We start from the raw sequence: 13161 nt of genomic DNA, 5'->3' as shown, positions 1-13161 counted from the left end.
TCCTGTTTAAGTAACATTAAACAGCCCTTGGATATGTGTGAAGCCCTGTGTCTATACGAATACCTCTGTCCATTGACTAGGTTTCCTGTCTACACAATCAAAGACTTGTCCCACCCCATTCATTCTTTCTTCTCACTGCTCCCGTCTGACAGAAGATACAGAAAATTAAAAGTGCACACCACCACCATCAGGACTGTTCCATCTTCTCCGTTTCCAGGCTTCCAAATGGTGCTTCCATAAGCTAGGGTACTGTTCGATTCCGCTCTTCCTCATGGAAGTGGTGCGATGGACAAGGCAACACCTGGGCTGGGAAGAGGTGGCGAGTGGGAGCGATAATGAAAAGGCTCAGAGAAGGATGAACATGGGAGGCAAGTGGAGGAGAAACAGATCTTGATGGAAAGAGAAATAAAATGAGGGAATATGGAAAATATGAATCAAAGGAAAAATGCAAGAAAAATAGAAAAGAAAATGAAGAAAAGAGGATAATGAAGTGGATTTGGTGGAAAATTCTAAATCAATGGCAGCAATTCAGAAGTCAGAGGTGCAAACGAAATTGGGAGTGATGGTGCAGGATTCTCAAAAGGATAATTTGAAATTTGAATCGGTATTAAGGCAGGCAAATGCAACATTAACGGGTTTTTTTTATTTTTATGAGAGGACTCGAGTATAAAAAGAGTGTAACACTAAGGCTTTATAAGGCACTGGTCAGACCACATTTGGAGAACTGCGAGCAGTTTTGGGCCCCATATTCGACGCAGGATGTGCTGGCGTTGGAGACGTTTACGAGAATGATCCTGGGGATGATTGGGTCAACATATGATGAGCATTTGATGGCACTGGGCCTGTACTTGGAGTTTAGAAAGATATGGGGGGAACCTCATTAAAACGTAACGAACGGTGAAAGGCCTGGATGGAGTGTATGGAGTGGATGCGGAGAGGAGGTTTCCACTAATGGGACAGTCTAGGATCAGAGGGCATAGCAGAATAAAAGGATGCACCTTTAGAAAGGAGATGAGGAGGAATTTCTTTAGGCAGAGGGTGGTGAATCTGTGGAATTCATTGCCAAAGATGGTAGTGGAGGCCAAGTCATTTGGTATGTTCTCATCCAAGTCATTTATATATACAGGCACTCCCCAGACTTGTGTAATAGGCGAGTTATGTAAAACTCGCACTTAGGTAAGAAATCCTTTAAGCCCACTGACGCCCAAGTCGGCTGCCACGCCGAATTGTAAATTTATGCACGCGCAGTAGCACTTCCCTTTCCAACGTATCCTACATCTGACTTCTGCAAGGATCCATAGGACGTAACCCTTAAGGTGGAAAGCATCTGTACTACAAACGAGATCCCAGCACCAATTCCTGTGGTTTACCACTTGTTTCAAAATCTAGAGCGTGGAAATCAAAATTGTGCACTGATGCCTTAATCGATGTAGAAGCTTTTATTCTGGACAATAAATCAAAAGGGAGGAAATGCAGATATAGAACTGGCAGTAGTGGGTTAGCGGGAAGAGAAATGGGGCTTCACATATTGGAAGGTCTCGTACCTTCGCCCATGGTGTTATCCCGTTATATACATGGAGTTGTTCCTGGTCAAGCTATTAAAAAAGTAAATTATTAGTACATTTAAAAGCAAGAAGCAAGAAACAACATTAATGTTGATGACCTGAAACATTAATTGTGACCTTTCTAAACTTATGGAAGATCATCTTGTTGATGCACTAACTGTTCGCACCTCCTCATGTGCTGCCTGACATGATTAGTATCTCCAGCTTTTCCAGTTATTTGGTGACAAGTATAAGGTTTCACTCTCCACAGCCAACAAAAATAGTGTAAGTGTGCCTGAGGCAGAAGATTACAAATGAACTAAGGCAATTTGCCAAAAAGATTGGTTCAGCCTTTGTGAATGAATTAGTGTTCAAGCCACAGAAACAGGTCACACCAGAAAGTTTTTGTGCATATGTGATTGCAAGAAGCAGTGAAGGCCACTGATATTTTCATTTCTTTATGCCTTGCGTAAAGGTCCAGGTCCAAAACAAAACTGATTTGCCTGTTGCTCATTTCAAGTACCTGTTCAGGTCCTGTCACTGACTCAACCCTTCAATGAGTACTGAGTGTGTCAACCCTTCAATGAGTACTGAGTGGTATATGACACCTAGGCTAAGTGCATCCAGGAACCAAAGCCAATCTTGTCCTAGAAAGACTTTGTGCCTTTTGTGTAGGAAAATAACTGCAGATGCTGGTACAAATCGAAGGTATCACAAAATGCTGGAGTAACTCAGCAGGTCAGGCAGCATCTTGGAGAGAAGGAACGAGTGCCTTTTGAGAGATTCATTCACATTAGCCACAGCTAAAAACTCCATTCCTGAGTATCTTCCGAAATGGATTTTGCACTCTGGTACTCCAGCTTTACAGAACTTCATTTCAGAGATTTCTTCAGTTACCTCAACCGTTTCACAACTGTCTGATCACTGTCTAGAACAACATAATCCTTATGTCGAGAGGAACAGTTTCCTCTGTCTTAAGCTGTCCACTTGCACATAGAGTGAAAGACTTTGAAGAATAGGTAAACTAGCACCTGAGTTACTCACGCATATATTGTCTCAAAGCAGGTTTTAAATAGCTTCATGATGCTATTATATCGGCCTGAATTTTGCAACACCATTTTCAGTGCTCACCATTACCAACAGCATAGCGTACACTAGACCAAACACTCTGGCATCACGTGCACTGAGAAACTATGGATAGTCCGCTCCACAGGAACAAAGACTCTGATATCACTCCATGGGCACCTACACTGGGAAACAGTGGATACTTATAATAAATGAAAGTCTGTCAATAAGTGTAATGAACTCTACAATTCATTTGCTTCTGAATGTATACATTTATTTAGAGTAATATCCATTAAACCAACGTGGTGTGATTTTAGTTTAGAGTGGAATGATATTAGGGAATCAGGTTGTCTTTAAAAAAAAAAGATTAGAATGCACTCAGATGGGAAAAAGAATTGTTGAATGATGAGGAACAGCAAGAAGCCCTGTGTCAGGGAAGGTCAGAAGAACAGATTCTGAGCTCTTAGACCACCCAGTGCCATTGCTAAGTATGTTAATGGAACATAATAAACCACAACTTAATGTGAAAGTTAAGTCTAAGCTGATAAGAACCCATAGGTTTACATTGAACTGAAATGGACAATTAAAAAAAATACTTTGGCGGACCTTCCAACTTATTGCAAGGATCTCCCAATAATAGGTTGTTGTAATGGACAATGCAAACCCTCATCCTCTACGGTATCATTTCTTTACATTCATTTACAACATCACTGAGTTTAAGGGACCCACATCACTCCTGACTACAACCTTCTTTCTAATGCAATGATGATTCAGCTTGTTTTTATTTTGATACGTCTTGTATGAGTCCTTATACAAACTCTTATGGTACTTCCTACTTTCCGTTTTGCATTTGCCAAGTCACACTTTTCATGTTGAATTTATGCTTTCAGTTCATTAACTTTGACCATCAAAGTCCCTGTGTTTATCGTAAGACTACTTATTTGGGTCACACAAACTAACCTGCCCTGCTTCTGAAACGTTTCATTCACACAACTTATTTCTATTTCCTGGTTTAATTATTTTTCATCTTTCAATTTTCCCTTTACCTGCAGCCCACTCTTTCTCTCTCCCTGTGTTTATTTTGGAACTACTATTATTCCACCTTGTTGGCGTTGCGAGTTTAAAGTTCATCCATCTTGCCAGGTGGAGCCTAATGACAAAATCCTTACTGCCCCAGATCTTCAACTAGGAAGCTAGGAAAAACAGGCAGAAGTAGCATTTTGTTTTAAAATATCTTTAAGGAATTACCATGAAGATGTTTTCCCCATCCATTAAACGTGCCACGATAATGCATTTTATGGAAAACTTTATTTAAACTGTGCAATCATTCAAAATGCAGACTATTTTACAACAGTTTTAAAACATTTTGGCTTTTAGACTAGTTATATTTTTGGCATGAGTCAGCAAAATTACAGATCAGGCACCTGAACTCTCGGCAGCATTCACTGTAATGCTATTATAAAATAGGAACACACAGTTTCTCAGTAAAAGTAGTTAAAGACATAAATGAGGTACATTCACAAATCAAGGCAAACGTTTATTCTCCTGCAGCACTGGACAGAAAGTGAAGCTGATCCCCTGAGACAAATAAAATTTGATATAATGCAGATTCACTGTCCAGAGCCGGGATCACAAACACTGCCTTTACAAGATAATTGGCAATTGAAGATAGAAGGCTCAGAACACCTGAGATATATTGGACTGTACCTTCCACTTCTTCCCTTTACTTCACATCTTATCAATATGCTCTAAATAAAAAAAACTAACACATTAATTATTCTCATCACAAATGAATAAAACACAGTAACCAAAAAAAAGCGGTCGACAATTACTTTTCTCCCACCCTTCCTGACTGTTGTAATGAGTGGTCACGTGACATACTTCAGTACCTCCAAGGTGCAAGCAGCAAATGTCACGCAGATACCCGTTACACCAGCCACACAATTTTATACATAATTAAAATGAAAATACAAGTTCAGACAGTTTAACACATAATTCCAGATCAATGTGCATCAACAAATACTTAACTTAAAAACGAGGCAGTAGTTTTAGTGATATTTTAATTAACATCTCCAATCTCAAAACCACCAGCAAAATCTCATCAATTGGCCAGCATATTTTCCAGACTTTGCTTTTACTGGTCTTAAAAGGCAGACTACCAACTAAGACTCTGCTTACATTTCCAAATGCATTGATGTTATCAGGCACCAATAATAGGCCCTCCTAATAAATTTTTACATGTAGTCACTTTAATTAATGTAATTAGAAAATTTGATTTGCTGGAAATCAATGACGAGTTTCCTTAGCAACCGCAAGTGAGGTCCTTCATAAATAACTTGCTGTACTCTCTAATGATGTAGTGTAAACACCAGTTTCAACCGACATCATATCTGAAGCAGAATTGAAAAGTGTGGAAGAAATGCTGGTGACTCTACAACAGTCCCCATTCTTGAAGTGCTGTACAGTACATGCCAGAAGATATTTTAAAAATATATATTTTCACTGTTTTTTGTTGTGTCAATGATATCAAACAGATTTTAAATACCTGGATTTCCATTATTCACCTGATTCGTGTCCTGGACGGGGAATGTGTCTTAGCCAGCTAGTACACAAAGCTGGACAGTTACAAGGTGAACAGGGGATGGGGTGGTCTTCATTATTTTACAGTTGCCTTTGTCAAAGGAAAATTTAAATGATTACTTATGCTCCCCGCAGCACAAGGTGGAACATGTGCGAGAAGTGGGTGCAACTCTGTAAAATTTGGCTTTATGAACACACATTTTCAAACTTTTCTTTAACTCAAATTGAACACCAGATTGCCCAGTGTAGGAAGATGCACAGTAGGAGAGTAACAGTTACACAATTGTCACCATAATTGAAGCATAAAAACTGATACCTCAATACTGTGGGAATGAGGAGATAGGACAACAAACAGTATTTTAAACAAAAATTTAAAAAAGTCCATAATGATTATTATTCTATGGCATGGTGTACAGTATTTCAAGATGACTACTGTTTTGCAGTAAGATGACAATTTTGATTTGGAATGTTAACGATCAACATTTGTTGCTGCATCAAAATAAGAAGCAAGTCATTAAACAACATTTAAAAGACACATTCCAGGAGCGAAGAACTAAACTCCTATTGTTGATACACAAAGGTGAACAAAAAATAAATCTTTGGTTTTCACGGACGGCTGATCTAGCTGTATTTGAAAACAAAATATTAATACTGAATTTATTGGTTTTTAAAAATCTTTAGTTGAGCTCCTCAGCTCCCTGAAATTTGTCAAGGCATGAGACAGAACACTTTTATTGCTCAATATTGATTACATTATTTAAAGCTATTATAAGTCCCTTTTTTCCCCACATACTCCAGAGCTGTTGCGACGTTTTATTTAATTGTTAAGAAAGTAATGCAAACCATGCAACTGTGAGCCACACAAATATGCAGTTTTCTTTGGAGAAGGGCTCAGGCAATCACATGATAGCAATTCAACTGAATTCTCAAAGGGAACGCACAGGCAACTGGAGTATTTTACTTATGTTTGTGTAGAAAAATCTGATATTTCAAAAATATTAGAATTTATGTTCATCACGAAAAGATGTCATTTGCCCATTTAAAAATAGCAAATAACGAATGAAGTTTTATAATTAGTTGGATGAAAAGAATCCTCTTATAATCAATAATATGAAACAATTATTGCAATTTGGAGAAGAATGTACTTTTACAAAATTACATCTTATTGTACAAGAGAATTCTCTACATTTCACTCAGACTCTACTGCGGGTTTTATGAAAAGTGACACAGTTCAGACCTGGAATTCAGATACTACATAGATACAGTGCCCCGTCAACATTAAATCTTTGGATATCGTTGCTTATCATTTACCTTTGTATACCGCCTTTACCACCAAGACAATGGGATGACACTAATCTGAAAGACAAGTGCTAAACTGACTACAAAACTGATCTACACTATAAAGAGCAGAGTGCAGCTAACCAGAAGTCGTACTCAGTAGTTAGTATTAAGGATCTTTCATTGAGCCGATATTAGAACATCATTCAAACATTAAAATCTTTGGGATTTGGATAAGACAAAGAATTGGCTTTTAAGTATTTTTGGACAATAAATCATTGTATATCTATTTACTATAATTCAATTTGTTTCCAGTTGGAGATGGGTTTTAATAGCATTTGGGTGTTATCACATCAATATAGCTCGTTCCCTAAATTAGGTTTCCAATTATTCTAGTGTAATATGGTATTAGAAAATCAATTCCAATTCGAGCCACATACAATTCACTACTTCTGATTGATTAGAAACTATTATAAAATTAAGAAATTCAACAGTTAAATGGCCCAAAAAATCCTAGAAAAAAGTTATGTACATTTTCTTTGGTAAGCTTATTTTAAAGTAGTTCTGATATATCGGCATCGCAGAGGTGTGAACATTTACTGGCACACAATTCTAGTGATCTGTTCTAACTCTTAAAAGCTACACAGTAACTATTTTAAAAGCAATAATTCAAACAAGATACCCTGTCAGTACGCCACACACTTGTGTGCGGCAGTTCAAATGTAACAAATGTAACAATCCCTGAGGTTAGATAAAGAATAACACTAAAATAGGTTTTATAAAGAGGTAGTATCAAACAGGAGGTGCAAGGCTAGAGCACATGAGAGCAGCAGCTTCTATTCCCTCAACATTTTTGGTATCATAAAGCTCCATTTTTAATGCAAGCAATTCTAAAAACAAATACAAATGAGGCACCTAATGGTGCTCTTTGGATTGGAACTCTGAAGGAGTTATTTCATTTAATACCGTTAAGCTGAAGTTGTTTTATAATCAGAAGGCTTATAGAAATTGTGGTGGAGATACAGTTATTGAATATCCAAGCGCAAAGTTATATTATTTTAAAGTAACTCTACATCCCTTTCAACTCGATAAAAATTTATGTTCCTATTATTTTGAACATGAATTCCTTGAACAGTTTAATAATAAAACTCTGCAATACCTTTTTATTCCAGGACTCAATTTAATTAAATCAATTAAGTCTGACATTATATAATTTTTCATTTTGCAGTTTGTTAAATGAAGGTATTTGATGAGTTCGGGGGAAATAGAGGGGTTTTATGTCAAATAGTTTTTTTTAAATAAAAAGAATTGTTAATTAATTTAAAAGATGACAATGAAAAATTTATTGAAAAGGAACTGCCAATAATTAAATGTACTTAGTCTACCGTGATAGGTGTGGGTTTTTAGTGGAGGTTTTTTGGTTGTGTCTTGTCAATACCACACTTCAAAGCTGCAGGAAAAATTTACCGGCGTCCACTCACTAATTTGAACATGTCACCAAGTGGCACTGGAAATTCACTTGGAATATTTAACTTTCGGTAAAGTTCATTTCATAGGTAGACACAAAATGCTGGAGTAACTCAGCGGGGACAGGCAGCATTTCTGGAGAGAGTGAATGGGTGACGTTTCGGGTCGAGACCCCCAGTCTGAAGGGTCTCGACCCGAAACGTCACCCATTCCTTCTCTCCAGAGATGCTGCCTGTCCCGCTGAGTTACCCCAGCATTATGTGTCTACCTTCGATTTAAACCAGCATCTGCAGTTCTTTCCTGCAGAGTTTACTTCATCTTCAGTTTGAACTTTCTCATCAAGGGGAGTCCCGTACTTACAGAGGATACACTCCACAAGATTTCCCTTTGAAAAAAGTTCATGCAGCAAACCAGAATGCTCAAGCACCATCCCAATAGATGCAAGTCTTGTATGAAATGGACCAGTCACATAGTTGCTTAAGCATCTGTTAGAATGCATGAAATCAGAACTCAACCAGCACAGCACAAGGCTGTGATAGGGGTCAATGCGGGAGGCATGTTTTCCCTAATTTCTGCATCTGCATTGTATTTTCCAGTTTCTAGAACAGGAAGCATCTAGGTAATCATTTCAGTTAACCCTGGCCTGGTTCAATTAGTCTGCTGTGCCTCCCAACAGATATTCAATGAAACTGGATGTACATAGCTTTTCAGCTTCATATTCAATGGGAATACATTCACTCTGCCTATAGTGCAGAGTTCAGATATCTTTCAAAATTAACATTATGGACAAGCTCAATAAGAACATCAATGAAGCACAAGACTTCAACAGGCACCTCATTCAATCCAAATCATTGCTTCTTTTCTCTGATCAAACCAGCTCTACAATTTTCCTTCAATAGCTTCATGTAAATGCACAGTATACATGTAGAAGCTGTGTAAAGGCATTTAACATTTCATGGATTGAAATTATGAATTCAAAACCTTCCAATAACTTGACTGGATCTCTTATTTTATATTAACAATATAATCAAGACAACTTCAGCTCAAAGGCACTGTGTATATGGCCCCATTTCAGAATCTCACTTGCTCATGTAAACAGATCTTTAGTCAAACACTCTCATGGCAACGTCCTTGCAACCCCTACATCACAGCAGAACAACACCAACAAACATTTTTTTATCAAAACAACACATCTCTGTAAGGAAGTATCAACTATTAGGTAATGGAGTAAAATCCTGTTAAATACTGGAGTTTATCATTAGGTAAAATTGAGGTAGATTTTTTTCAGCAGAAAACCTGAAATAATATTTCTGCTCCAATGATATACCTTTCAAATTAAAATCAAAAGAAATGTAATGGTCCTTTTCACATTTTTTTGACATAGACATTCATGGTGGGTAAAATAAAAAATATGGAACATTCATAAACCAAGTGTGCAAGAACCTGGAGTGACTAAAAAAATGGCCCAGACTTTCTTTGCAGAGTGTTCTTTGGCTTACTGCACATTTGTCCATTGTACAGATAAATTATTGTGAAACTGGATCTGGTTGCTTAAATTGGAAATTGGTTGTCGGTGTTTTCACTTGTTGGTTTTGAAGACATGTGACTTGGTCGGGGCAGTGCCAGTAGGTCAGAGGTAGTGGAATGAGAAACAACCAACAGACGCTGATCTTCCTCGGAGGTAGGCAGGACAGGAATGCTGGCAGTTTCCCCCTGGACAGACGATCCCAAGAAGGCAGGTGTATCACACGTGACAGAAGAAAGGTGCAACATTTCCATCTCCTCCCTGGAATCATGCGAATATCTGCCCGAATCTCCAGTTTCGTGGCTTCCATCACTGTTATGAGAATATTCGGTATCTCCCACGGCGGTAAACACAGCTGGCAATGATGTGGGGGGAATCAGTACCGAGCCTCCCGATTCCTCACGGCTCAGCCCAGTCAGCTGGTAGGGGCTCACGCCAAACCCGTTTCTTCTCACTGGCTGCTAGCAAAAGAATGGCGATTTAGAAACAGTTTCAAATCCCACACAACGCCCTTGGTTGGAATGAACATTTAACTTTTTTTTCCCCCATAGAGAACTCAAAATATTCAAACTTCTATACAATAAACCAGAATACCTCCATTAGAAAAATAGGACCACACTGTTAGACTTTATCCATAATTATTTAAAGACAGACAACAGGCAGGCGGCCAACTGAATAAATTTTGGCTATTATGGGTCTAAATGAGGAACAGTAAGTGATTATGAATGGGGAGTGATTAAAGGTATTGGAGCCATCAGTTGATGAGCAAGTGTGACTTGCTGTGTAAAACTGCAATTGCAGGATTCGTTCATCATGTTGAGTTAATCAGGCCAAGCAGTTAATGTAACTGAAAGCAAAACTGATTGTAATTGACAAGTCAAATCAAGCTCAACAAATTCCAATTCTATTTCTGGCAGGAGTTGCTCTCATTATAGATACTGTAGCAAGCATCAGCTGGTGCAAGAAATTGTCAAACAAGCCCAAATCACAGCCTACGCAGCCCAACTAGAACCAGGGTCTGAGATTACTTCCATGCTATTTAATCTCACCCCATCAACAAATCTTACATTATCCTTCAATGCAAATGTATGTTCAAAACTACTTTAGCACTGTTTCCCAATCGTACCTGCTCCTCCTTGTATGCATTTGTTGTTCTCTTTTTTCTTCCAAAAAAAAAGCATTTTGTGGTCTTTTCTCTTCTGTGACCAGAGTTGCTAATGATCAGATCAGATCCACCCTGTTGGAAAGAGTACATTCACAAAGGTTACTTTATGCCAACTTGCAGCCTGCTAGGCAGAATGTGCTCCAGTTGCACTTTGTGCTGTTGTCTTAGGTCACGACCAGAAATGTCTGTCCATTCCCCCAGCAGATGCTGCCAGACCTGCTGCTTCTCCAGTACTTTGGCTTTTCTTCCTTTCAGCTTGCTCTTAAACCAATTACTTCATTTGTTTTCCACTGTTTAGAGGCCCGAAATTATTTTAGGCTTTAACAAGATTCCTCATCAAGAGTCAAGATGTCATACAATTGGGGAACAGGCCCACCCTGACCAATGTGCCCCATCTACACTAGACCCAGCTCCCCGCATTTGTCCCACATCCCTCAACATTGATCCTATCCCATGTTAAATGTTTCTTAAACATTGTGGTAGTACCTGCCTCATTAAGATTAATGCACACTTTTACATCACTAGTCTCCTTCTTAAATATAACAAGTTTAACAAAAGTGCTCCTAAAATGCTTTTTGTGCTTTCTTAAAAATAAGTTTCGATTTTTAAGTTAGAATTTCAGATTGGTATGTAAAATACTTGTCCTCAATTTTCCCTGCTCCTGGTTTGAATATGTTTCCCTCTTCCTTTTACTGCTCAGCCCCCAAACTATTTACACACATGTCCCCAAGTCATGTGAATTGACTTGATAACTGGAAGTGGCATACTTCATCTCCACCCCTGGTATGTAAAGGGTTAGCAGACCTTCATCAGGCAACACCAAATGAGGTAGCTGCAAAGTACTTTGGAATGTACTCAGATTGCGCAGACAAGATATAAATGCAAATAGTTTTCCTTTACTCAGGCCAAATTTGCCTGAAGATGGTAGCACAGATGGACAAAGTGGTAAAGGAGGCATGTGGGATGCTTGCCTTCATTAGCCAGGATATAAGGTGCAAGGAGGTCTTGATTAGGACACAGCTGAAATACTGGGTGCAGCTCTGTTCATCAACAATGAGGATATGGATTGCACTGGGGGGACAGAGGAGATTCACCAGGATATCATCTGGGGTGGAACATTTCAGTTAGGAAGAGAGATTGGAGAGGATTAGTTTGGACTGGATAAAACCTAGGGGCAACTTGATAGAGTTACACAGAAATATGAGAGGCATGGATAGAAACTTTACCTGATGATAGAGATGTCCAAGACCAAAGGACATACGATTGATGTGATTTAGAGGAAATCAGGAGAAGAATGGTTTGTGACCCAGAGGGTGCCTGCAATCTGGAATGCACAGCTGGATGTGGTGGTGAAGGCAGACACTCTCACAGAAGCATCTGGATGAGCACTTAAATGACCAAGGAAGAGTAGGGTATGGTTCAAGTGTTGGTCGATGCAATTAGTCTGGGTCAGTACTTGATGGCCGATATGATGTGCTGAAGGGCCACTTTCTTTGCTAAGATAGTGCAAACTATTTACCATCATAGAGAAGTAGTACCTTGTTTTGGAAGGACAAGAGGCAAGCAAAATGATAACAATACGAATAAAACAAAAATAAAATTACCTTGGTGTCCAAGACGACATTTTCAGGCATCATTGGCATTAAGGTTTCCATATTTTCCCACTGTTCATCCTTACTCTTGGCAAGATGGTTCCCATTGACCAGCGGACTCGTCACATGTGCTAACTGAACGGTTCCTTGTTGCTCAGCTTTGACAGCACTGGATTTCCTGGACAAACAGAAACATTCACCATTTAAAGAAAACTTCAACAAAAATGCTGACATCATCAGATAGTGCAGGCGCTGAATGTAGTAGTCTCTGTTTATTCACTGATGTAAGTGGAAATGACAGAATGCTAGTAAATGCTACCTTTTTCAAAATATGACATTTTAATAAAAATGTCGCTTACATACAAGTAATAATGAGTCTAGATGGGGCTGGTGGGTGAAGATTTGCAGCACACAGACTGGTGAACATCTCCCACTCACAACAATTATATTCAAAACATTTAGAATACATCTCAATATAAACCTTGACCATTATCTTTAATGTCTGCATTTTGTGCCCAACACTTTTAAACTATACCTTGCTTTGCTTCTGTAAAGGAGGATCAGGATGCAGATGATAATACAAGTCAGGGCAATGCAAACTCCAATGATAATTCCAGTCATTGATTTTTGGTCCAGGTGGTAAAACACATCAGAGTTACCTGTGGAAAAAGCAAAATGGTATGTTCATTAGAACCATAGAAACTGGTTAGTATGGCTTTGTGCAGAGAAGGTCAGTCACAACTTAGTTGAGCAGGCAACAATGATTGAAGAGGATGGGGAAGCAGATGTTGACTATGTTCTAAATACATTATATCCTTTTAGCTTTTGTTATTACTTTATTAGAAATCTCCACCATTACATTCATTTTACTAGGGAATAAAAGCACTTAGAAATTCAACTATTCTGTTATAGCAGAATTACCTGTACTCTAAGAAACCTCACATT

General features: G+C 38.5%; 1 protein-coding gene across 1 annotated transcript in view; it reads right to left on the bottom strand.

Moving 5' to 3' along the window:
* Nucleotides 1-8937: 8937 nt before the first annotated feature.
* prtga (protogenin homolog a (Gallus gallus)) overlaps nt 8938-13161 on the bottom strand; it is a 106965-nt gene continuing 102741 nt past the window's right edge. The window contains exons 17-20 of the mRNA XM_078427445.1: nt 12752-12875; nt 12229-12394; nt 10586-10696; nt 8938-9920 (exon numbers count right to left, since the gene is read on the bottom strand). Of these exons, the coding sequence (XP_078283571.1) occupies nt 9486-9920; nt 10586-10696; nt 12229-12394; nt 12752-12875 (836 nt within the window). The 3' untranslated portion in view covers nt 8938-9485. The remainder of the gene's footprint in view (nt 9921-10585; nt 10697-12228; nt 12395-12751; nt 12876-13161) is intronic.

This window comes from Rhinoraja longicauda, chromosome 33 (genome assembly GCF_053455715.1).
Source record: "Rhinoraja longicauda isolate Sanriku21f chromosome 33, sRhiLon1.1, whole genome shotgun sequence".
NCBI classification, from domain to species: Eukaryota; Metazoa; Chordata; class Chondrichthyes; order Rajiformes; family Arhynchobatidae; genus Rhinoraja; species Rhinoraja longicauda.
This window is presented reverse-complemented; position numbering and strand designations above follow the sequence as displayed.